We start from the raw sequence: 23,171 nt of genomic DNA on the forward strand, positions 1-23,171 counted from the left end.
AGAGCATCGGGGGTTTGCTGAAGCCAGACTCCTCCAATAAAACCAAGCATTAATATCTAACCGAGAGAGGCAGCTCAGGCAGATGACTTGGAAAGGTTTTCTCCTCTTCAAAAGAAAAGCGAGCCAAAGATCTCACAGATTTGGTCGATTCGAGTGCATCGATCCATGACGGAGAGAAAAAGTGAGCTCTCAAGTTGTTAAATGAACTTCTTTGATTTTTCTTTTTTTTTTTGAAGTTTCCTTCAGGGATTCTGGTAGGTTTCTTTTTTTTTTTTTGCATTTGATGGTCTTGTTGGTTATTATAATGTTGAATACAGATAAAAACTGAGTCCCATTACTGGTCAAATGATTAATCTGATCAGGAATCAGTGTTTTCCCCGAGGCGCTCGGCTTCCAACTGGCTGCTTTGAAGAAGATCCTTTACCCTGAGGACATGGCGGGGCTTCAGCAGCTCTTTCACGCACAATTACACACACACACCCACATGAACGCACACACACACCCACACACACACACTGAAAATCTGCTCAGAAATTTCTGCTCAGTTTTTACCTTGTGAACCCATGAAATCAGTCAAAATTTTGACAGTTTCACAGGATTTAGAAAACATGTCATTCTTTTGTTACTCAGGGAAAGACAATTCACACATTTAATGTCTGGATCTTACAAGATAACCAAACAATAATATGTAGTGAGGATGTTATTTAACTAGTTTTGATAAGTTTTTCCTCCCAGATCACAAATACGACAGACTGATTATGTTGATTACCTGGCCCTCGCACGTTGACATCCATGCAGTCGTTTTCGATCTCCCCCTGAGGGGGAGTGGGAGCGATGGAGGGGATGCGCAGATCAGCAGCGTCCAGGTGCTGCTGGGTCCACTGGCGGTGGTCCGTCTGGTCGTCGGCGTCGAGCACCGCCTGCTCGTCAAGCTGCAAAAAAATATCACGCAGCAGGAGTTAAAATTAAGAAAAGAAGCAAAATGTTGAAGTTTTCCTACAAGCACATGATAAAATTTGATCATATTAATTTTATTTTCAACATTTCCAGATATTTCTTTGGGAAATTGTGGCATACAATAAGCACCACTGCTCCCAACAAACCCAGTAACAAACCCAGTAACTGCTTACATCCATGGTGGTTTCTGTCCAACTTTATTTAGCTTTCATTAACTGTAAATAACATTTTAATGCTCAAAAAGGCATGCACATTTTGTACATTTTTTAAATTATCTAATTCAGCTGCAAATTTCTCTTGATTGGATGATGTATTTTATAACTACATGTTGAAATTTTTGCTCTTACTGTATTAGTTTTTCTGTTTTTATATATGTTTTCATATTCTATCATTTTCCCCATTGTGGGACAATTAATGATATTTCTATTTTATTCTATTTCTAATAAAAAATATTAAACAACTTAAGAGTTTATGAATGTTTTCTTACTTTGAAGCGTTTCACATCCGCAGGCTCGTCCTCTCCCCATTCGTTCGGGTTGTCGTCCATCAGAGAAATATCAGAGGTGTTTTTCAGTGGCCTGTGTGAACGCAGAAAATTCAGGTTAAATCCACTTAATCTGCTGCTTTTAAGCCAAAAAAACAAACCATTGATTAAATTCCTCCCCCACCTCTCTATCAGATGAGGCTAATGATCATCTAAGTTGTCTCAGACTCACTTATGATCATTGTGAAATTCAAAATTGTCCAAATACGAACGTCCAAAACAGGACAAACTCACTTCAGTCCGACTGAGTCCTCTCCGACGGGCTCCCGTCTCTTCTTCTTGCTGGTCTCCGTGGTCTTGAAACCCTCGGGAAGCCAGAGGCGCCCGTGTTCGTGGCGCCGCTTTCGGGCTGCCACCATCCCCACTCCCAGGAAGGCCAGTATCCCGACGCCGCCCAGCACCAAATACATGGTGTAGAGTCCGTCGGACGGCTGCAGGTCAACGCCGCCTGTCAGGAAACGGGGTGACATCGTCAAGAGCGAAGGTCCTGACTGTCCAGCTCTTCGTCGCTCCAAATCGCACCAAGAGCCAGGGACCGACTGACGATCCTCGCTGCTTGTAAAGCTAGCTTCTATCTATTCAGTAATAATCAGAATAGCTAACCACTTTTCATCAAAAAAAAAAAATAAAAAAAAGGGGATGGGGCGGGATAAAAAAGAAAATAGGGAAGAAAAGAACATCACCACCTCCTCTCTCCCTTTTCAACTCAGGGTACCAAGAGACAACTTTACCATTTCTTCTTTAAGAGAAAAAAAAAGAGGGAGGGGATTAATGAACTTCAAATTACTGCACGCGCTTTAAGCTGTAAAGACGAAGGATTTATTAGGATTTTCGAGATAACAAAGACTCCCAACTTCTAGCACACTCCCGATCAATTTTTCCTCTTCTTTTTTTTTTTCACTAACGATTTTGAAATGATAAACTCCCCCAACCTAAACCCTCAGAGATACATTAAGTCCTGGTATTACATTCAGCGAGGTGAAGGTTGCAGCAGCCCCTCGCCATGTGGGATAAGGCGTGTGTGTGCGTGTGTGTGAGTTCGCTGTCAGAGGACGTATAGGTGCACATGTCTGAGAAAGAGGAAGCCAGAGACGCCCTGATGAAGTGAGCGAAGGGGGTGTGGATGAGTTGATTTGCTGCAATTAACCATTTTGGAGCCTGAAGCCATTGGATTTGCACACAGAGGAAGAGATTGATTGATTCGACCATGAGATTCACTATTGCATTTGTTCACCACTGCATAACAAATACACAATCAAAGAGTTCTGTGGATCCGACCGCAGGCCGCTGCCGACCCTGTTAGCATAAAGCCTGTGTTTCTAAATATATTTCTGCTTTATGCACAATTTTACTCACTTTTCATGTTTTTTTCTAACTTAATACACATCATATTATCACCACGCTGCAAAAACACGAAATCTTACCTAATATTTTTATTCTAGTTTGTAGTGAAAATATCTTAGTACACTTAAAATAAGACAAAACTAACTCAGAAGTAGCTTTTCAGCAAGATACAGCAGCTTGTTTTGAGTCAATTATTTCTTAAAATAAATAAAAAAGTTCTAGTTCCATTGGCAGATTATTTTTCCATATTATAAGTGAAGTAATGTGGCAATGGAACTAATATTTCTTCATCAATATTAACTAATTATTTACTAAAAACAAGCTTCTATATATTGTTGCAAAGTTCGTTTTCTCTAATTTCAAGTGTACTAAGATTTGCACTAAAAATTAGAAAAATAGTACTAAATGGTTTATTTTCCTTACAATCCAGGACATCTTTGGTGTTTTTCAAAGTGAAAACAGTGGACTACATTTTTTTTTACTAATGAAGTCTGTTTTTCAATAATTATTGTAAAACATAAGTTAAAAATGACAGATAGAAGATAGAAATATCCTTTATTTTCCCACAGAGAGGAAATTCAGGAAAACATTATTTGAAAGTTAAATTTATCAAGTTGCTTTGCTACTCAGTCTAGAAATTGAAAAGTTTCTGACCAAAAAAAGACTGAAGGAAGAAACCATCCAGCAGCTCTGCTGCTGCAACAAACCTAAACTGTGAAGATTAAATAAAGTTTGATGGGATTAATAGAAAAATATTGCTTATTTTCCACATCAAAAGAGGGGATGGTGGTAGAAAATTTTATCTGGTAATATATTCAACATCAGATTAATATAGTTATAATAAATTACCTGATAAAATTTTCCACTGCAAAATGTATTGCCAACTAAAATCAGGAGATATGAGGCAGTATTTGTGCTAAATTAATGTAATAATTATTGAGAGAAATGTACAATTTATAGTTTCTTTCCATATTTTGTAGCATTTTCTGCAACTTTAGGGGGGTTTAATGTAATTTCAAATATGTCTTCTAAAACTGTATAATTATAACCTCTACTCAGCACAATGACATTAAAAACGAGGATTATATATATATATATATATATATCTGTATTCTTTTACTGTGTTGAAAACATACTTGGCAAAAGTCTTTCTGATTATTTGCTTACATTATTGGCACATTTGATAAAAAAGTGTAAAAGTAATTAAAATATGCCCAATCTTTATTGCTGTAGCATAAGCGCACATTGACAAAGATTTGATGCAGATGGGGTAGAGTTGTGTTTTTTTGTTATTTTTGTCAATTTCTTGCCTAAATTTCACCTACTAAACAAAAATTCCTGTGATCTTGTACCAATAGATCATAGATTTCAGTGAATAATACTCACTGTAAACAGCTTCAATAGTAAAGGGAACATCCAGTTTGCCGCTGGACTCCAGAGCTCCGAGGAATGCAGCGGCGTCATCGGAGCTCTGGAAGCATTCGTTGGACTGCTGGAAGCACTGACGGTTGTCCATCTCCAAGTGGACGATTGATCTTCAGGACAAAACAGAAAACAGAGAAATAAAATTTGTGTGGGCTAAATTTAACTTAAAGTTGACCTATTATGATTCTTTGAAAAGTTTAGGATGGGTCAGTGGGCTTTACACAACATGTTCATTACAATTTTTGAACAAAATTATTCTTAAATGATGAGATTTTAGTCTGCTCAGTTCTGCCTATTTTGAGCTCCTTTCAGTATGAGCTGTTTTAAGGCCTCTTGTCACTTTAAATCCAAATAAGCTGCTGCTGGCAGCTTATTTGGCTATGTAAACAAGTGCAAACTCAACATTTACACTCATGGATGAAATTAGCTGCAAACAGATGCACAAATGTACAACCATACATCTTTGAAAAGCAAAAGTGGAGCCTCCTGCACAACCAACAAGAATGCGGCAAGTGGTTTCCAAATGATAAGTCAATAACAAAATACTTTTTTTTTTTCAGCAGCCATTGTACAGCGGTAAAACCAGCTGACCAAACATGCTGGAACTCAGGCTGGTTTAGTTTGATAGGTAATGGTGTAGTGCTTGTCCAATATGACTGAACAATTAACAAACATTAATTTATTGCCAAAAAATGGCTTGATGCTTTTCTAGGTGCTTGTATTGTTTTTAAAAATAGTAGAGACCCAAATGGTAGCATATAAACATGCACAATGTGAATTTTTTATAATAGGTCCCCTTTAAAGAAGTGGATTGAATGGATGAATAACAGGCTAAAGTATATAAAAAATTATTTTTCATACTCAAAAATGTTAAAAAATGTGAAAAAAGTTGCCCTCCTAAATGAGAAACAGCTGTTTTCTCACCCTTTGACTTGCACATGATCGAGCTCCCTCCTGGCTCTCATGCCGCCGCCTGCCACGTCATTTAGGTTCCTCCTCATCACACTCAGCACCTTGTCAGGAATCTCAGACAAAGAGTCCACCGAACGCTTGACGTTGTACTTCTTGAGCTCGTGTTCGTTCCCGTAGTACGGGTAGACCATCATCTCCCCCTTTGTGTCCTTCCTGAATATGACGTTGGTTCGGAGGACGCGGCTCAGCTCGCGCAGGAAGCCAAAGGAGTTGTTGAGGAGATGATCGGGGGTGATGTGGACGACCACGACCAGCTGGCCCACGGCGAGCTTCTCAGGCATGTTGTTGGCGCAGTCCAAGCCGTCCCACTCGCACTCTGCGTTGTTGCAGCCCTGGTCACAGTGGCCGTCAGCGTAGTGGTCCTTACAGTACTGGTCATACAGAGGACTGGAGGACAAGCATCAGCATTAGCATTGAGAATTTCATTTGGGTTGATTAATCGTGATTAATCGATTTTTGAAGTAATCGTCAACTAATTTCGTAATTAAATCATTGGTATATGACTCTAAAAAAGGCTGTTTTCTGAAAATACAACTTACTCAGAGCAGAAATTAAGCCAAAGCTGTACAAAAAACATATATATTTTGCATTTAAGATGAAAACAAAACATCGTTGACTATAAATATGCCCTACTCAGAACTCCTATTCAAATTTCTGATAAAGCAGATTTTGCTATCCAATTATTGATTAGTTAATCTAAAAAATAATCAACACATTATGTCAGTCGAGCAGGAAGGTCTGAGCTTTTTACATGTTGATGTTAGAAGTATTTTCTAGCTGCAGATGCATCCTTTGCTACAAATGATCGAGCAAGAAATGCTGTTATTGTATCTTAGGCAATAAATATTTATTCTCTAATTTAAAAAAAGTTACATTTTAATGTTTTAATGCATTCCTATTGTATAAAACAAGCTTAAATAAAAGAAAAAAATCAACACAACGTACAAATTGTTTTTTTCTGATTAATCAATTAATTGTCAGAATAATTGATTAATCGGATAAAAATAAATAAATAAAATAGTCGTTATCAGCAGCTGTAGGTTTAGCTGCTAAAAGACACTAGTTTTTCCTTAAATTTCACCTTCTTGTAGAAAATTCACCATAAAATCTAAAATCATAAAATCTGTTTCATAGAGACGTTTCACAGATTTTATTTATTTATTTTTCTTTAATTAGTGTAATCTACCACACTTTGTATTTTCTACTTCGATGTTAAATACATTTCAATTTTATTTATTTAAAAAAAAACAACAACAAATAAATAAATAATAATAAAAGCGGCTACAAAAGCGGCTTACTTGCACTGTCCCTCCAGCGTCTGGCAGTCAAAGCCGTCGTAGAGACATCCGGCATTGTCACACTGCGAGTCACATTTCCCGTTGTTGAAGTATCGCCAGCACTGCAGCGCGGCTGAGCAGTTCTTCCACGGGTCGTCAAAGTTGAGCGAGCAGTCGCCGTTGTCCCAGCCGCACGCGTGGTTGTTGCAGCGCGCGTCGCAGAACTTGTTGTGCTTGAGCTCCTCGCACTCTGGGATGCTGCAGGGCATCTCGTAGTCTGTCGGCGGCGGGATGGTTTGGCCGAAGCCTCCGTGGAAGCCGTAGTCCAGGATGTGGCAGCGGAGGCCGTTGAAGTTGGAGGGGCAGACGCAGCGGTAGAACGGAGCCTCGGCGGCATATTCGCACGTGCCGCCATTGTAGCAGGGGCTGGAGTTGCAAAGGCTGTCGGTGGGGTACTGACACTCGGGCCCGGTGAACGACGGCAGACACAAACACTTCGGACTGTTGTGGCCAGAGATGCAGGTGCCCCCATTGCGACAATGGAGGCTGCCGCAGGCCTGGGAGTCGTATTCACAGCTGGAGCCAGTGAAACCCTTCATTGAAAAACACAGAAATTAATATTGTGAGTTAAAGGTTACATTTTTTAAATGAGAAATTACAATGTCTGTAATGAATGTACAGCAGCTTTTCGGGGGGAAAAAAGCTGCAACGGAAGCATATTTTAAGCCTAATTACTAATTAAAAGTAAATATACTGCTCAAAAAAATAAAGGGAACATTTCACTTTAATTTTGTGTGTGGCTCCAAATCCAGGCCTCCATTGGTTAATAAATTTGATTTCCATTGATGATTTTTGTGTGATTTTGTTGTCAGCACATTCAACTTTGTACAGAACAAAGTATTCAATGAGAACATTTCATTCATTCAGATCTAGGATGTGTTATTTGAGTGTTCCCTTTATTTTTTTGAGCAGTGTACATAGTATAACATTTACCAGAACTTCAATATCTGAACACACTAAGTGCATAAACATTAGTGTGTTCATAATTAAGGACATTTTCACACCAGACAGTCTGGTTCATTTGGGGACTAAAACTGTTTTAGTTACATTTTCAGCTGATGCTGTTTGCTTTCACACTGCATTGAATCAATTTGTGTCATTGTGTCCATTAAAGGTTTTATGGCTGAGAATAAAATTTCATTCACGGCCGCTCACGTCCAGCCCAGATGTGGTTAGGATGCGCAGGTAAACCTGGCTTTCGGGACCCAAAGGAAGGGTTTATCTGCACTTTGAAGAGTCACATAAATAGTAACACTGTAGCAACAATTCAGGGTAAAAATCAACATTTGTTCTTGTGCTATGAAGACACTTAAAGTGTTTAAACTAATATATCGAGTCAAAGATACATCCTTAGAGATTAACAGTACATATATGTTTACTCACTGGGGGACATTTGCAGATGAAGCCATTCGGCGTGTTACTGGCTACAGCACAGCTGCCTCCATTACGGCAAGGTTTACCCTTACAGCCATTAAACACTTGGTCACAGCGCTGACCTGCAGAGAGATCATTCACACACACAGTCAGACAAAAAAAAAATTTCTGTTAGGTTTTATCCAGAAAAAATGAGGGCAAGATAGTTCAAATCTACTAGATGGAAGTGTTTAATCTACAAAAAATACAAGAAAGTATAACAAAGCATAACTAATCTTTCACTGCAAGTATTTTGGTCTTGTTTGTAGTGCAAATATCTTGAATTAAGACAAAACTAGTAACTTTCAGCAAGAAATATGAGCTTCTTTTAAGTCAATCATTCCTTAAAATTAATGAAAAATTACTAGTTCCACTGGCAGATTATGTAAAACCTTCATAAAATGCCAGTGAAACTTGTACATTTTCATCAATATTAGCAAACAGCTGACTTAAGTCACTAGTTTTGTCTCATTTGAAGTGGTAAGATCCAGTGTTTTTGCGGTGTCTGACCTGTGTATCCGGTGCGACACTCGCAGCGGTAGTTGTTGGTCAGCTGGGTGCAGCTGCGCGTGCCCCGCGGGTCGCAGGGGTTGGACAGACACTCGTTGATGTCCCCCTCGCATCGCTCGCCCACGTACCCCGCGGGGCAGATACAGTGGTAGCCGCCCACGCCGTCCACACACCTGCCGTTGTTGAAGCACTTGGGCTCTTTGGTGACGGGGTCGGAGGTCGGGTTGCAGTCGTCCACGTTGATCTCGCAGTGCACACCTAGGGGTGTGAAAGTAGGAGAGGTTTCAGCCATTCAGTGTGTGTTCTGTCGTGTTTCTTGCTCTGTGTTTACTGTAAGAGTTAACTATTAGAATCCAGATAAATGCATAAATGTACCTTTAAATTGAAACAATTAATTGGATTAATCCTGTCTAAATAATTTAGTAATCGATTAATTGTTAACTGGAGTATACAGACTCAAATAAAAGGCCATTTGCTGAAAGAAGAGGAGTAATTTAGTCAAAATTGTACAAAATATCCATACATTTTGCATTTATGATGAAAATAGACCTTTGATTATAAATATGCTCTACCCAAAACCCGTCAAGTGACACAGCTTTAGCTTTGGTACCGGGTTTAAATTCAGTGGAAAAAATCTCCTTTTGCCATCCAATTATTAATCAATTATTCCTGAACTAAACGACAGATCAGCCCTGCACTGTATTGATGATAAATCAAGCAGAAGCTCTAAGCTTTTCACATCTTGATGTTAGTTTTTTCATGCAGATGCATCCTTTGCTACAAATGAGCAAATGTTCACTAAAGGAATGCCATGTGTTTTGATTTTAGGCACTAAAATATTCAATTTCTCCTTTAAAAAAGAAATGTAATTATTTGTTTATTTTAATCTTTTAATATACCTCTAATATTGTACAAAAAATGAAAAATATGCAGAAAGTGCCAATCCTTTTATCTGACAAATCGATCGTTAGTTGCAGCCCTATTTAAAAAACATATCTGATTACGGACTGGACACAACAAAGTAAGTTGTCCTAATTTCTAAGATCCCTCACTTACAAAAGCACAGACTGAAACATGTTTGCAAAAAGGCCAAGCTGAATCACAAACTCCCTCCGCCAGCTTTAAAAACCTGTTGGCCGCCTTGGGACGCTCCCAACTCGGCTGCCAATTTGAGCTGACCTACAACACACAATCCCCTTCATGTCGGAGAGAGAGATCAATGGCAAATTTGACAAGTGGAGGAAGAGTTGGAGGCAGGCTTGAAGGAGGGAGTTTTAATGCCCTGGGTGCTGTTAAGCCCTAATTAATGAAGCGTGGAGACGGGAAGGGGGCAGAAGGGGAGGCGGGTGGAGGCAGAAGGATGTGGGAGGAGTGTGTGTGTGTGGGGTCTGCTGACCTTGGGTTCCTCGGGGACAGGAGCATTTGTAGGTATTGATCAGGTCAATGCAGGTGCCCCCGTTCTGGCACGGTTGGGAGAAACACTCATTGATCTCCTCAGAACAGTTGGGCCCCAAGTATCCTGGCATGCACTGGGGGACAGAGAGAGGAAGAAGAGAGAGGCGAGTTTGATCAATGTCTTACATGAAACAAAGATGGGTTTTGTTTACTTTGCTGTTTTCTGTTTTCATTCATTCCTGCCAAGGCCAACAGAGTCTCCTCTCGGGGGAAGAATATCACAACTCAGCCATTTACTTGCTATAATTAAACAGGACACTTTATGGGGAAGCAGCAAAAATTAGCAGTGGCATCAAAACTATACACAGTTAAAACTAAGGCTGAACCGATTGCAGTTTTCTGGATGATTGCCGACGATTACTGATCTTTAAAAAGCCTGACCCTCCGATTCCGATTTTGGCCGATACCAATTATTTTAAATATGAAATGTTGCCCAATATAGCAAGAAAGTGGCAACAGTTTTTATTGTTAACTGTAAATGTGGGCCAGTCTATCAGTCAAACATCTTTCACTGCAGAGCAGAAGAGGACAGTAGTTGATTTTTAGACCTTTGCCGAGGTAAATAAAATCAGGGGATCAGATCGGCTGCACATGTAGAAATCAACAAATCACAGATCTCCCAAAATTAAAAATCGGTGCACCCCTAGTTAAAATTGGGCATCATTTTACAAAATGATAATCCACGCCTACATGTTGGGTGTTTTCACACCTGACAGTCCGGTAGACTCAGTTTGATTGGGGACAAAAGTTCTTAGATTTTCAGCTGCTGTGGTTCACTTTCACACTGAGTCAAAAACCAGTTCCCCTGCTCGCCTGTGGTGGCGCTACACCAAGAACTACAGAAGGAAAAACCCAAAAAACTCAGAGGAAGACGCTGAGCTCAACTTAATTCTTCACAAAATGTAAACAAATGTGGAGTAACGTCAGATCTTAGAGATTCTAAGATTTCTCTTTTGTCTTTCTCAGTGATCTCCAGTTCAGTTTGCATTCACATATGCATAAGCTGAGCCAAATCAGGAAGAAGCAACATACGAGGCAACATCTGAGCAGATCACTGGCTGTTCGTGTTTGTTTTTAGGGTCGTCACCTTGCAGGAGTATCCACCCAGAAAGTCGGTGCAGGTGGCTCCATTCTGGCAGGGGTTCGGCGTACACTCGTCCACCTGCTCCTCGCAGTAGCTCCCAGTGTATCCCACCTGACAGTGACAGTAGTGGCGGTTTCCCACATCCAGACACTGACCCGAGTTTTGACAGAGTTGGAAAACAGCAACTCCTGAGCAGAAAAGGTGAGATGGAGTTAAATTTAGCTTCCTTTCACAGAAACTGCTGAGGTTTTATCTCCCTCTTACCTCTTTGCTTGGCTGCAACCTCACAGGAAACACTCGGGACGTCGCAGTACAGGCCCGTCCAGCCGGTCTCACAATCGCAGCTGTAGGTGGTTCCTCTCTGCCGGCAAGATCCTCCATTTTTACAGGGAGACGTGTCACACCAATGAACCAAGTTCTGAAAACACACAAAAAAGACAAACTCAGCTGAAAGACGTTAAGCTGAATAAAAACATTAATTTTGTCTCATTTTTGCATATTAAACATGTTTTGATGATATTAATTCCCCCTCATCCTACCTGACAGTTGTGTCCCGTGTAACCGTGGGGACAGGTGCACTTGTATGTGCCGTAACTGTCTTGACATGTGCCGCCGTTCAGACAGGGTTTGGAGTCGCACTCGTTGATGTCGTGCTGGCAGTAGCTGCCAGTGAAGCCCGGCGGACATAAACAGGTGAAGGTGTTGATGCCGTCTACACAGGTTCCTCCATTAAAACAGGAGCTGAGAAGGAAAAAGGACCAGCAAAGTGAATCGATAACTTATTAATCTGAGCTGCCAGGTCTGAATACAACTAATCTGCACTTTTGTTCTTACAGCAGTGACCTACTTTATGTTTAAGCTTTTTGACAAACAACATTTCTGACTTCTACAAGCAGGGCAGCTGCAATAAGTGCAGCTTTGTAGCAAAACAAAATTCCACCACAGGGGGCAGCAGTGGACAAGAAAACCAGGATTACGCTGATGTAGAAAACAAACCTGTTGATCAGATCAATCAAAGTCAAAGCTGTGCGTTTTCAGTTTGGGGCAGTGCTCTACCTCTCTGTGCAGTCAGGTGTGTTATTTTCACAGTGGATCCCACTGAAGCCAGGCGGGCAGGTGCAGGTGTAGCTGTTCACGCAGTCTGTGCAGTTGGCTCCATTCCTGCACGGGTTGCTCTCGCATTCGTTGATGTCTTCCTCGCACTTCAGTCCCCGGAATCCGGGCAGGCAGGAACACAGGAAGCTGTTGACCTCGTCCTTACAAAGGCCTCCGTTGCTGCAGGGGTCTGAGGGAGGAATCGCTCCACTTAGAAGAGCGGCTTTCAGGTTTGACTCTGTAAATAGAACTTCAGACTAACTCACTGGGATTGCAGTCATCAATGTCGGTCTCACAGTTGCGTCCGGAAAAGCCCGGTTTGCAGGCGCAGCGGTAGCTGCCCAAAGTGTTCTGGCATGTTGCTCCGTTACGACAAGGATTCTTCACGCATTCCTTGATGTCGACTTCACATGCTTGACCTTAAAGGGGCAAAAAATAAAAACAGAAATATGTAAAATGTCAGAAATAAGACTGAAAATGTCATATCTCCTGATTATTAATCAAATAGATGTATAAGACTACATAAAAAATGCCTTTTTGCAGTGAATTAATTCTTTTTAAGCTTTCAAAATCACAGAACGTATATGGAAGAGTGAAGTCATTTTAGTGTTTTAGAGAAACACCAGTTTCTGAATGCTATATTTGACATATTTGATATTCGTAGAGCTGGACGGCTGAAAAACCTATCATGATAAATATGTTTCATATCAGTTGATATCAATAATTATTGATTAGTTTTTTTTTGTTTTAAATAAAATACTGTCAAACTAATATCAACCTTTCCTGTTTTATCCATAGTTTTCACTCCACAGTTACTTAACAGGCTGTTGCTAGGTAACCATGAGTTACTCAACAGGTTGTTGCTAGGTAACCAAAGAGAGAGTGAGTTAGTTTATGCCACCAACTTTGCCTGGTGGCATAAACTAGAGGTTAAGCAGCTAAAGTCTTTTCCTCTGCCTACATCTGAATCGGAGTTCAATGAAATTATTGATATTTTACTAAACATATTATCTATCGATTTTGACCATATATCGCAATATATATTATTGATTTACTGGCAAGTGCTAGATATACGTGTTAGAAATCCACCAGAAATGTTTCCCACAGAAAACATTAGGAACAATCTTTTACATCTAGAAACAACTTTTAATCTCCTAATTTTATGATTTTGTCTTAGTTTTAATGTCTGTCCATACCTGTAAATTAGATTGTTCTGATCTGATTCATCTTATTTTGTTAATTCAGGCTTTCAAAAAGCAATGAACAAGCATTTTCAAGGTTTCCAGGACTGTGTAACTTCTCTGCCGATAACTTAAGGACACTGTTGCATGCTGGGAGCTCACCTTGCCATCCTTCAGGACAGACACAGGAAAAGCTCAGGTAGTCCTCTGACTCCTGACATTGGCCTCCATGCTTACAGGGCTTGGAGCTGCAGGGAGCCATCAAGATCTCACAGTTTTCTCCTGTAAGACATGGAAACACATTCTTGAGCGAACTACGTCGGATCTTTTAAACTTCACTCCGTGATCTCATCCAGGGCTTGGAGATAACCCAAACCAAACGGACACAGAATCATCTTTCAATCAGTGCTATCCCAGGATTTTCTCCAGGCTCTGTCAGTATCAGAGGCCTGGGGACGCACGCCTCTATCTGTTTCCACAAACGCTCGGCTCGTACGGGAAGCCGACTCCGGCTTCCGGCCATTGTGAAGCCATTTGCTTTTCTGTGAGACAGGAAGCAGGCAAACAGGAAGTGTGTCAAGAACCATGTTCCCACCCCAACGCCAGCAAGAGGCCTTTTATTATTCAAAATCCTGTGGAGGGATCCAAAAAATACACTGCAAATACAAGACAGCCGGCCCCTTAGCCTTTCCAGCATTATCTGTTTGGTCAAAAAATAAGAGAGATTACATTAAAACATTTCCCAGATCTGTTTGGGGAGAAGCATGACCCACAGAGCGATCCAAAGTTTGGCGTCTTTGAGCTCGGAGGAAGTCCTGTGACTGAACTTTACTTGACAGTTATTTCATCACCAGCATATTTTTCCTCTTTGGCAAATAACTTAAAGTACCCAGGTAGGTGGAAACTGCCCCCCTCAGTAAGGAAATTCCACGATAACATGGTAACAGATTGATGTATTATTAAATAACTTCAATAATAACATCATACCGGTGTACGGCAGGACACAGTTGCACTTGTACCCGGCGACGTCGTCGATGCAGGTCCCCTGGTTCAGGCAGGGGTTGGAGGCGCATTCGTTGATGTTTGTCTGGCAGTTTGGTCCTGAGGTCGGAGAAGACAATAAATCACCTCCACACTCTTTAAAGTTCAGACGAAGGTCACCGGTCTGAGATACCGACCCGTGAAACCCATCCGACAGGTGCAAACGTAGCCGCTGGTCATGTCCTTGCAGGTCCCTCCGTTCATACAAGGGTTGGACTCGCACTCGTTGTTGTTGATGTCGCAGTTTTTGCCGCTCCAGCCAGAGTCACACAGGCATTTATAGCTAACAAGAAAACAGCAGAAGGCTCAGTCAAAGTCTGCTGAAAAACTCTGATTAGCATGAATATTAACACTGTTCACTGCAAAAACACAAAACCTTACCAAGTGTTTTTGGTCTGGTTTGTAGTGCAAACATCTTAGTACATTTGAAAAAAGGAAAACAAACTTACAAGTAATTTTTCAGCAAGACACAAGAGCTTGTTTTAAGTAAATAACTCCTTAATATTGATGACAAAGAACTAGTTCCATTAGCAGATAAGACATTTTTCCCATGTTATAAGTGAAACAATCTGCCAAAGGAACAAGTACTTTTTCATCATTATTAAGGAGTTATTGACTTAAAATAAGCTCCTATATCTTAGACTAGATTAGCTTTATAAGCTGTACAATTAAATTAATAGCACAGATCTCCTTAGGGCATTTATAAACAAACATAAAACTAGAAAATAAATAAAAAGATGTCTCTTTGTCTGAATCTATGCTCCTGCTCTGTCACCTTGACGGCAGCATTTTGCAGAAAGGTTACTTCTAAATTACTTTTGTCTTATTTCAAGTAAACAAAGATACATGCACAAAAAAACTAGACAAAAATCCTCGGCTAAATTTTGTGGTTTTGCAGTGTTGATGCGCGTCCTACCCGTTAATTTTGTCCTCGCAGTGACCGTGGATGCAGGGGTTGCTGAGGCACTCGTTGACTTGGGAGAAGCAGGTGGGATCCTGGTAGCCGTCCGGACAAACGCAGGTGAAACCGTTGACTTCGTCGATGCAGGTGCCACCGTTGTGGCAGGGATTGATGGCACACTCGTCGATGTTGATGTTACACATCATACCTGAAGTAAAAAAAGAAACTGTAGTCAAAACAACATTACATACTCACAGAAGTACCTACCTACACCTCTTGGGATTTTATGTGAAAGAAGGACAGACAATAACATATAACAGTTAAAGATTTACAGTATTATTATATTAGTTGAAAACTGTCTCAAAATTACAATATTATCACTTATTGCAATAATTTCTGGGAGAAGTAATAATTATTAATGATAATAATATTCAGAACCATCCTTGTCAGTTGGTTGGTATGCATTTTTCAACCAGAAATGCGTAAAAATAAACCTTAAAAACATGATCCAGGAGAGAAAAAGTGGCACTTCAAATGAGTTTGGAACAACTAGCATTATGGAGTTCAGGCAACATCAATGTTTTCTTAGTTAATGCATTTATTAGTTGTGATTTTTTCCTTCATGTGTTCTTTACTGTTATAAATATTTTTCCACTCATATTCAGTAAGTGTTTAACCCTGACAGAAAATAAACAAGATGGCCGTTTCTGTGACCTTTGTGGTCACATATCTGAGAATCCACAGCAGCAGCCAGTGAAGTCGCACACAGGGCCTCCACACAATGCCGCTAATACGGCACTGCAATGATTGTATCAATTTTCAGAAGCATAAGAGATCCGAAGTCCGCCTTTGACGGCCACTTGAAGCGTTGACGCCATTCAGGCCGGTGCCACGCATAACATAAAGGCAGCCCATTGAGCTTTAAAGCACGGAGCAGCTTCCAAGCTTTTAAAAGCTCAACTTTCAGGAATCTTTCAGGGAATCTTTTCTCCTGCACAAATCCCCGGCGACTCGGTGTGCCAGTGTGTGTGTCTTTTCTTTGTGGGGCGGGCAGCTAGCATGTCCTAACAGCAGCAGGTTGGGGACAGGGTGGAGCTGCAAAGCGACACCGGGCAAACCTCAGAGGAGCGTGCGCTCACTCGCTCGCCATCTGTCACCCCCACTTTCTGCCACAATCAAGCTCCTCTGCCCGTTCCTTCAACCCTCCATTCCTGTATCTTAAACCGCTGCTTTATTTACATACCTATACTGTCACATGAAAAAAGAAAACAAAAATCAGAAACTGTAACAGAAACAGAAGATTTGAGGAAAAGAAACTCAACTGTAAACAGGTATGGTGAGCAAAGGTAACTGAACAATGCTGAATCTCTTCTACTGACTGCAAATCAGACGTAATGACATAAAACAACAGAAATCTTAAGGTATTCATTGGCCGGCAGCCATGACAGCATAGTAGATACAATACTTTGTCTTTTAAGAACATGCAAACATAAATAGTTAGCATCTGTCACTGTTTGCAGCTATAGTAACAGCAATACAATTTTCAAGGCTAGACCTGGCTGTAAACGTTTAAATAAACTTCTGTGTGTAGCTAAGACTGGCTTTAGGGTTTCAGGTTTCAGTAACTCAAACTTAAGACCTTTTTAATGCCACCTTCAATGAAACGTAAGACCAAAAAAACCTATAAACATAGGAGATAGTTGGGGAAACTTAATGCATAGCAATCAAGCACAGGAAAATCTGTGAATCTGGATTTTTTTTACTATGATACAGGCAAAAAAGCTAGCTCGCTACCTAGCGAGGGTATCCTCAACCGCATCAAGTCACAGAATGCAATGAAGGCGTTTGCGTGCCATCGAAAGGTTTTCCTGACAAAAAAATCCCATGAGAAAAAAACACTACATTAAACAGTCCTGCCAGGACAAAATTTAAGACCTGTGATTAATTTATTTAAGGCCAACTGACATTTTAAGGCTTTGATTTTAGACACACAAACTTAAGACATTTTAAGGTTGAATTTTCTGCATGTTGCATTTCTGCCTCTGAGGACAAACTCATGCAGGGAAACTCAGTCCACAGGTTGGGCTGGACATGTCAGAAACTGATAACTCTAGAAGCTTTTTTTCCTCATTAAATCAACCTTTTTCTTGTAATTTAAAAAAAATCTGGTAAAACTGCATCTTTTACTGCTAACTGAATTTATTCTTGTAATTGAGCAACAGTCCGTCGTATGAATAACATGAAAAGCCACTTTTTGAAAATACTTTTCTGTTTCCAGAAAAGAAATTGAGGAAAAAAATCAAAATCAGAAATTGGAGATTTTAGTTTTTAGACATCTCACCCACAGCTAACTTTTAATATATTTATATTTTACTCACCAGTGTAGCCAGGTTCACAAACACACTCATAGCCATTGATTTTGTCGATGCAGGTCCCGTAGTCACAGAGATTCCCCTTGCAGTCGTCAATGTTGACTTCACAGTTGACTCCTGAGGAGAAGATTCACTTTCAATCATTTTCAAGCTTTGATTGATTGACTTACTTGTTCTTTTCTGTTTTGTTTTTGTTTCATGGTGCAGGCCAGTGCCCACCTGTGGTTCCCTTGGGGCAGCTGCAGATGTAGGCGTTCTCCCGGTCCAGGCAGGTGCCTCCGTTCCGGCACGGCTGGCTCAGACACTCGTTAATGTTGGTCTCACACAGCCTGCCGGTGAACCCGGGGTTGCAGCTGCAGCTGAACGAAGCCAGGCCGTCGATGCAGGAGCCGTAGTGGCATGGGTTCGAGTAACACTCGTTGATGTCCATCTCACAGTGCCTCCCAGTGTAACCTGAAGGAGACACATGTTGCCTTTTGAACCGGTGAATTCAACTGATGATGTATTTTAGATGTATTTTTGACATCAGGGTATCTGCAGGTTTCAGCAAGTCAAATTTAAGACTTTTTAAGACCTCCTTTTAATGCCACCTTGAATTAAATTTAACATCAAAAACTCTTTAAATACAGAGAATGATTGGGGGATTTTACTGAATTACAATCAAGCTTCTGGGGTTTGTTTGCAACTCTTGCCAGAGGATTTGTGTTTCTCACACATAGCGCCAAACTAATAAGTTTTTTTTACATCTAGCCTCGTATGGGCTGGCAAAAAAAGTGAGCCGGTGGAGAAAACAAAGGTTGTTCGGCCGTTTGGCAATAAATTTGCACTGAAAACGGAAAAAGCTATCTAGCTAAAAAGGGTATATTAGCAGCTAGCCAGCGGTAGCCTCAACTGTTTGACTCAAACTTTTGTCTAACATAAAAAGTCCCTTAAGAACAAAAAAACTACATATATAAGATTAAATACTCATTCCACGGCAAAACGTAAGACCTGTGACACACGTACTTAAGGAAAACTTAAATTTTTAATTTAAGACCTTTTAAGTCCTTAATTTTAGCCACACAGATTTAAGACTTTATAAGGATGCATGGTCACCCTGAAAAACATTTGGTTGAAGCTTGTTTACCTTCAGTGCACTCGCAAGTGTACTTGTTGGGCCCGTCTGTGCACTTGGCGCCATTTTTGCATGGTGTGCTGGCACATTCATCGATGTCTATCTGGCAAAGATTCCCAGTAAAGCCTGAAAACAAAATAAAAAAACCAAAACAAGAGGCTGTTATTGTGCTTGTGAAGAAGTGTGTGTGCATGTGTGTGCAAACATGGCTAATTTGTTCAAAACCAGATCGACAAATAATCCTGGATTCATCCTAAAGAGCTCTCAACTCATTACAAAATCTGCATATTAATGAGCAACTGTGCAACACTACAACCGCTCCCTTATCCTTCGCTGTTCCTTTCAGCAAAGCTAAAAACAGGGAGAGGCAAGAGCTGGGGGACAAGTTTGGTTAAAAGTGGGGGAGGACGGGAGGGAGGGGAAGATCGGAGGGAAGAATGAAAGTTGTAAGGCCTCCTGACTAAAGTCTGAGAGACAAAGGAGGGCCTGTCTGCTCAACACAGCGACAAACTGAGCGCGTTGCCTTCTTTGTCCCCCAAAACTTTTCCATCACAATGTGAATTCTCCTGTCTTAGTCGCACCCCCTCCCTGCCACTCCCTCCGCTCCCCACCCGCCTCCGAAAAGAGCCAGCTTGACCTCTGACACCGAACTTTTCAAACTCCTCGTTCATTCAAAATCTAGCAGCAGGCTTCCTCCTTTTTTCCTGGAGTTATTGTCGTCTCAGATATTCCCGTCTCCCCTCAGTCCCGGTCCGAGGATGTTGTCTGATGAAGAGATATTGTGCTCAGTTCCCCCCACTGAACCACAAGATCACAGAAACCCACAGGTGCGATAAGATAATCCGGAGAGGAAGTATTTGTGTGGCGGATACCGAGCTGATTACTCCCTGGAGGCGCTGTTTTTTTTAAAGCTACAAGCAGACAGTGAACTTACATCCATGAAGTGGAATTAAACTTTTCAAACATTAAAATACAGAGGAATTTTGCAACATAAAATCTAAAATTTGATTGCAAATTTAATCAATCTTTAAAAAGAACTCAAGAGATTTTTCTCATCTAATTTGTAAACAGATATATTATAATAAATTTAAACTTTAGTTTCTATTTCTTCTTTTAGGTTTAAAGATGTGAAAAGTGATAAATGAAGTAAAAAAATAAATAAATACATGTCTTGACAAAGTAAAGAACAAATGTTGATTAGAAATCACTTTCCAAAGCATTTACATCAAGAGCTACCATTTCTCTTCTCTGATTATGTTTTAAAAAACCTAAACAACATGAGATATAAAAATTTATTTGGCCAAAGCGCTAAATCATATTATTTTTAGTTACCTGTGGTTCGTGTTTGTAAACTTAATCAAACAGCATAGTGGGTCTGGTTACCCTGCAGCGTCAAGGAAGATTTACAGCACAAATAAGAGAAAGCAAAGTACTCTTCCTGTTGCAACGCTGACTTGAAATTTAAGACCTGTATCATGACAGAAATGTAAATTTCGTATCTTTTATTGTTGTAATGTCAAGATGTGTTGCAGAGAATGAATGCAGTGATCAATTTACACTAAAAGCTAGCTAGCTAGCTAACAAAGGTATGCTAGCAACTAGTTAGGAGAAGCAATGAAGATGTCTGTGTGCAGCTCAATCATTTGCCTGACAGAAAAGCCCCACAAGAAAAATAAACTACATAGAATATGAAATTAAACTGTCCTGCCAACCCAAAATTTAAGATACTTTAAGGGCAACTTACTTTTTTCTGATTAATGTAAGATATTTTAAGGCCTTAATTTTAGCTAAATTAATTTAAGCCTTTTTAAAGATGCACTGACACTCAATAATATCTGATTTTTTTTAGGTTTGATCACCAGCTGAAACTAGTTTAGGATTTTTTTTTTTTTTTGCCAATTTCAATATCTCACCAACAAATAAGTGCATCACTGAATTCATATCAGCAGTAAATATGTGTCAAATAAAAAGGATAATATTAGTACTTCATTAATAAAAGTTAAGTTGAGACATACCTTGCTTGTAGAATCAAATGTAAAGTTTTTTCAACAGCGCCCCCTATGCTGATCTGTCTAAAATGATAAAGGCTTCAAGAACGAAAAATCGGCTGCAGGACTTTTCTTCCTCTCTGTTTTTTTTTTTACACACACAAAAGGTGGTGCAGCCGTGCACAGAAACACACATGCACTGCAGAGGGATTTATCCCGAGACATTTCAATGGCTCTCAGCGGGGTTTCCATGGCTATTTTATGTACAGGAATGAAAAGGGGGACCTCGCCTCGGGCCTCGCAACAGGGACAAATTTACATCTCAAGCAGGGCGGTTAAAATCCCTCCCCTTGTTGCACCCCTTCTGCTTCAGCATAACGGTCTGTGCATCCCAACACACACAGATAGAAAAACACTTTCACCACCAATGTTTGACCTGCTTCCTTGCATAACCCTCTCTCCGTGTTGAACAGTTTTTTTTAGGTGTTAAGCTCTTCTGTTGGCTCTTTTCATTTAAATCAAAAGCTTTCTTGTTGGGATGAGTTTTTTTCTGTCATTCCCTTTTCATTTCTTTTTCTCCCACTAGGAGGAATCCTGCTTCTCTGTCTTTGATCCACCCAATTTTACAATTTTCCTCTTTGAAAAAAGGGAGAGAGAAAAATCACTTCCACCTCGCCGATCCCAACAAAAGAATTTAAAGAAAAAATATCGTCCTTTTTCTAGCTCTATTTTACCTTGAATGAACTTGCTGCATTCTTCCATTTCTGAACAAACTCCGCAAAAACAAGAGTATTTTGGCCTAGTTTCTAGTGCAAACATCTGAAATAAGACAAAACTAACTTTTCAGAAGGAATTAGGAGCTTGTTTTAAGTCAATAATTGCTTAATATTGATGAAAAAGTTCTAGTTATAAGTGGAACAAAACATCTCAACTTACAATATGGGAAAATGTCTTGTTCTAAAGGCAGATTATTTCATTTTTAGCTAGTAGTTTGATTTTAAAAAAAAGCTCCTATTTCTTGCTGAAAACTTACTTGTAAATTAGTTTTTTCTTATGGTAAGATTTTGTGAAATCTTTGCATCTCAAATGGCGTTTATATGAAAAAGGCTCCGGTACAAAAACACAAACTCCTACTACGTATTTTTCCTCTAGTTTCTTGTGCAAATATCTTAGTACTCCTAAAATAAGACAAAACTAACTAAAACATAACTTTTCTGCAAGATATAAGAGCTAGTTTTAAGTAAATAATCATTCAATATTGATGAAAAAGCACTAGTTCCACTAGCAGATTATTTCACTTATAACATTGAAAAATGTCTTGTTTTATTAACTATCACTTTTTCATCAACATTTCAACATTAAGGAATTATTTACTTAAAACAAGCTCATATATCCTTTTGAAAAGTTACTTGTAGGTTAGTTTTGTCTTATTTCAAGTGTGGTGAGACATTTTCTGTAGAAAACTGGGAATATGTTATGTTTTTGCAGTCTTTGTTGCTCTTTAGAAGAGCCCAAACTAGCCGTATTAATCATCAGCAGAACCCAGTGAACCACAGACCTAAGTTTTTTTCTCAATCATTAGTCTTGACGAAAGGAATAAGAAACTTGCTTAAAAAAGTTCACACTTCCTAGAGATTCTCCCTATAGATTTTTCTAACCTCTCCTCCTCAACTGCATCGTCTTGCTCGGCTGCCCGGGCCTGCGTAAGCCTGCCTCAGGGCTGGGATTAGTGCCCGTCCGGAGAGGTGTTTGTGTGTGTTTGTGTTTGAGAGTGGAAAAGAGGGAGCAGGGAAGAAACACAAAGAGAGAGAGAAACACACGGAGAAAGAGAAAGATCAACCTCTGCGCCCCCTGGCCTTACGCCCTCCTTTCTCCCGTCTCCTCCCCCTCTGCGGCGCTACGGCAGCCTCACCTGTGGGGCACTGGCAGACGAAAGCGTTGATCTTGTCGATGCACATGCCGCTGTTGAGGCAGGGGCTGCTGGCGCACTCGTTCGTATCGATCTCGCAGAACTCTCCCTCGTAGCCTGGCCAATTAGCAAGCGAGGAACGGGAGGGGGAGATGCAAAGAGAGAAGCATGACGCCAAACGCAGCAATTTTCTACCTAAATAAGCATTCATTATGAAAATCCTAGTAGAAATACGGAAAGAGGTGAGATTAACTTACACAAAAGCTTATAATAATAAACACATGGAGCTATTTGCGTTACTTAATATTAAAAATGTTGCACAAAAAGCACCAAAAATCATCAGAAATGTCTATCATTAGATCACTTTAATGTCTTTCCTGATTTATTTATATCATATTAAGTCAATTAACAAAAATGAAGATATACAGATCTGGAAAAAATTAAGAGAGAGACCACTTAAAATGATCAGTTTCTCTGATTTTACTTTTTATAGGGATATGTTTGATGAAAATGAACATTGTTCTTTTAT

At 40.1% G+C, this 23,171-nt stretch overlaps 1 protein-coding gene across 1 annotated transcript in view; it reads right to left on the bottom strand.

The window, feature by feature from the left end:
• notch1b (notch receptor 1b) overlaps positions 1-23,171 on the bottom strand; it is a 49,979-nt gene that overhangs the window by 4,369 nt on the left and 22,439 nt on the right. Inside the window, exons 9-30 of the mRNA XM_007557803.2 lie at positions 22,646-22,759; positions 18,758-18,871; positions 17,851-18,084; positions 17,638-17,748; positions 15,275-15,467; positions 14,496-14,641; positions 14,305-14,418; positions 13,480-13,599; positions 12,403-12,555; positions 12,098-12,326; positions 11,581-11,782; positions 11,306-11,459; positions 11,045-11,229; positions 9,899-10,031; positions 8,503-8,760; positions 7,963-8,075; positions 6,541-7,112; positions 5,195-5,629; positions 4,232-4,380; positions 1,736-1,949; positions 1,445-1,535; positions 770-932 (exon numbers count right to left, since the gene is read on the bottom strand). Coding sequence (XP_007557865.1) covers positions 770-932; positions 1,445-1,535; positions 1,736-1,949; positions 4,232-4,380; positions 5,195-5,629; positions 6,541-7,112; positions 7,963-8,075; positions 8,503-8,760; positions 9,899-10,031; positions 11,045-11,229; positions 11,306-11,459; positions 11,581-11,782; positions 12,098-12,326; positions 12,403-12,555; positions 13,480-13,599; positions 14,305-14,418; positions 14,496-14,641; positions 15,275-15,467; positions 17,638-17,748; positions 17,851-18,084; positions 18,758-18,871; positions 22,646-22,759 — 4,197 coding nt within the window. The remainder of the gene's footprint in view (positions 1-769; positions 933-1,444; positions 1,536-1,735; positions 1,950-4,231; positions 4,381-5,194; positions 5,630-6,540; positions 7,113-7,962; positions 8,076-8,502; positions 8,761-9,898; positions 10,032-11,044; positions 11,230-11,305; positions 11,460-11,580; positions 11,783-12,097; positions 12,327-12,402; positions 12,556-13,479; positions 13,600-14,304; positions 14,419-14,495; positions 14,642-15,274; positions 15,468-17,637; positions 17,749-17,850; positions 18,085-18,757; positions 18,872-22,645; positions 22,760-23,171) is intronic.

This window comes from Poecilia formosa, unplaced genomic scaffold (genome assembly GCF_000485575.1).
Source record: "Poecilia formosa unplaced genomic scaffold, Poecilia_formosa-5.1.2 Scaffold92, whole genome shotgun sequence".
In the NCBI taxonomy this organism is placed as follows: domain Eukaryota; kingdom Metazoa; phylum Chordata; class Actinopteri; order Cyprinodontiformes; family Poeciliidae; genus Poecilia; species Poecilia formosa.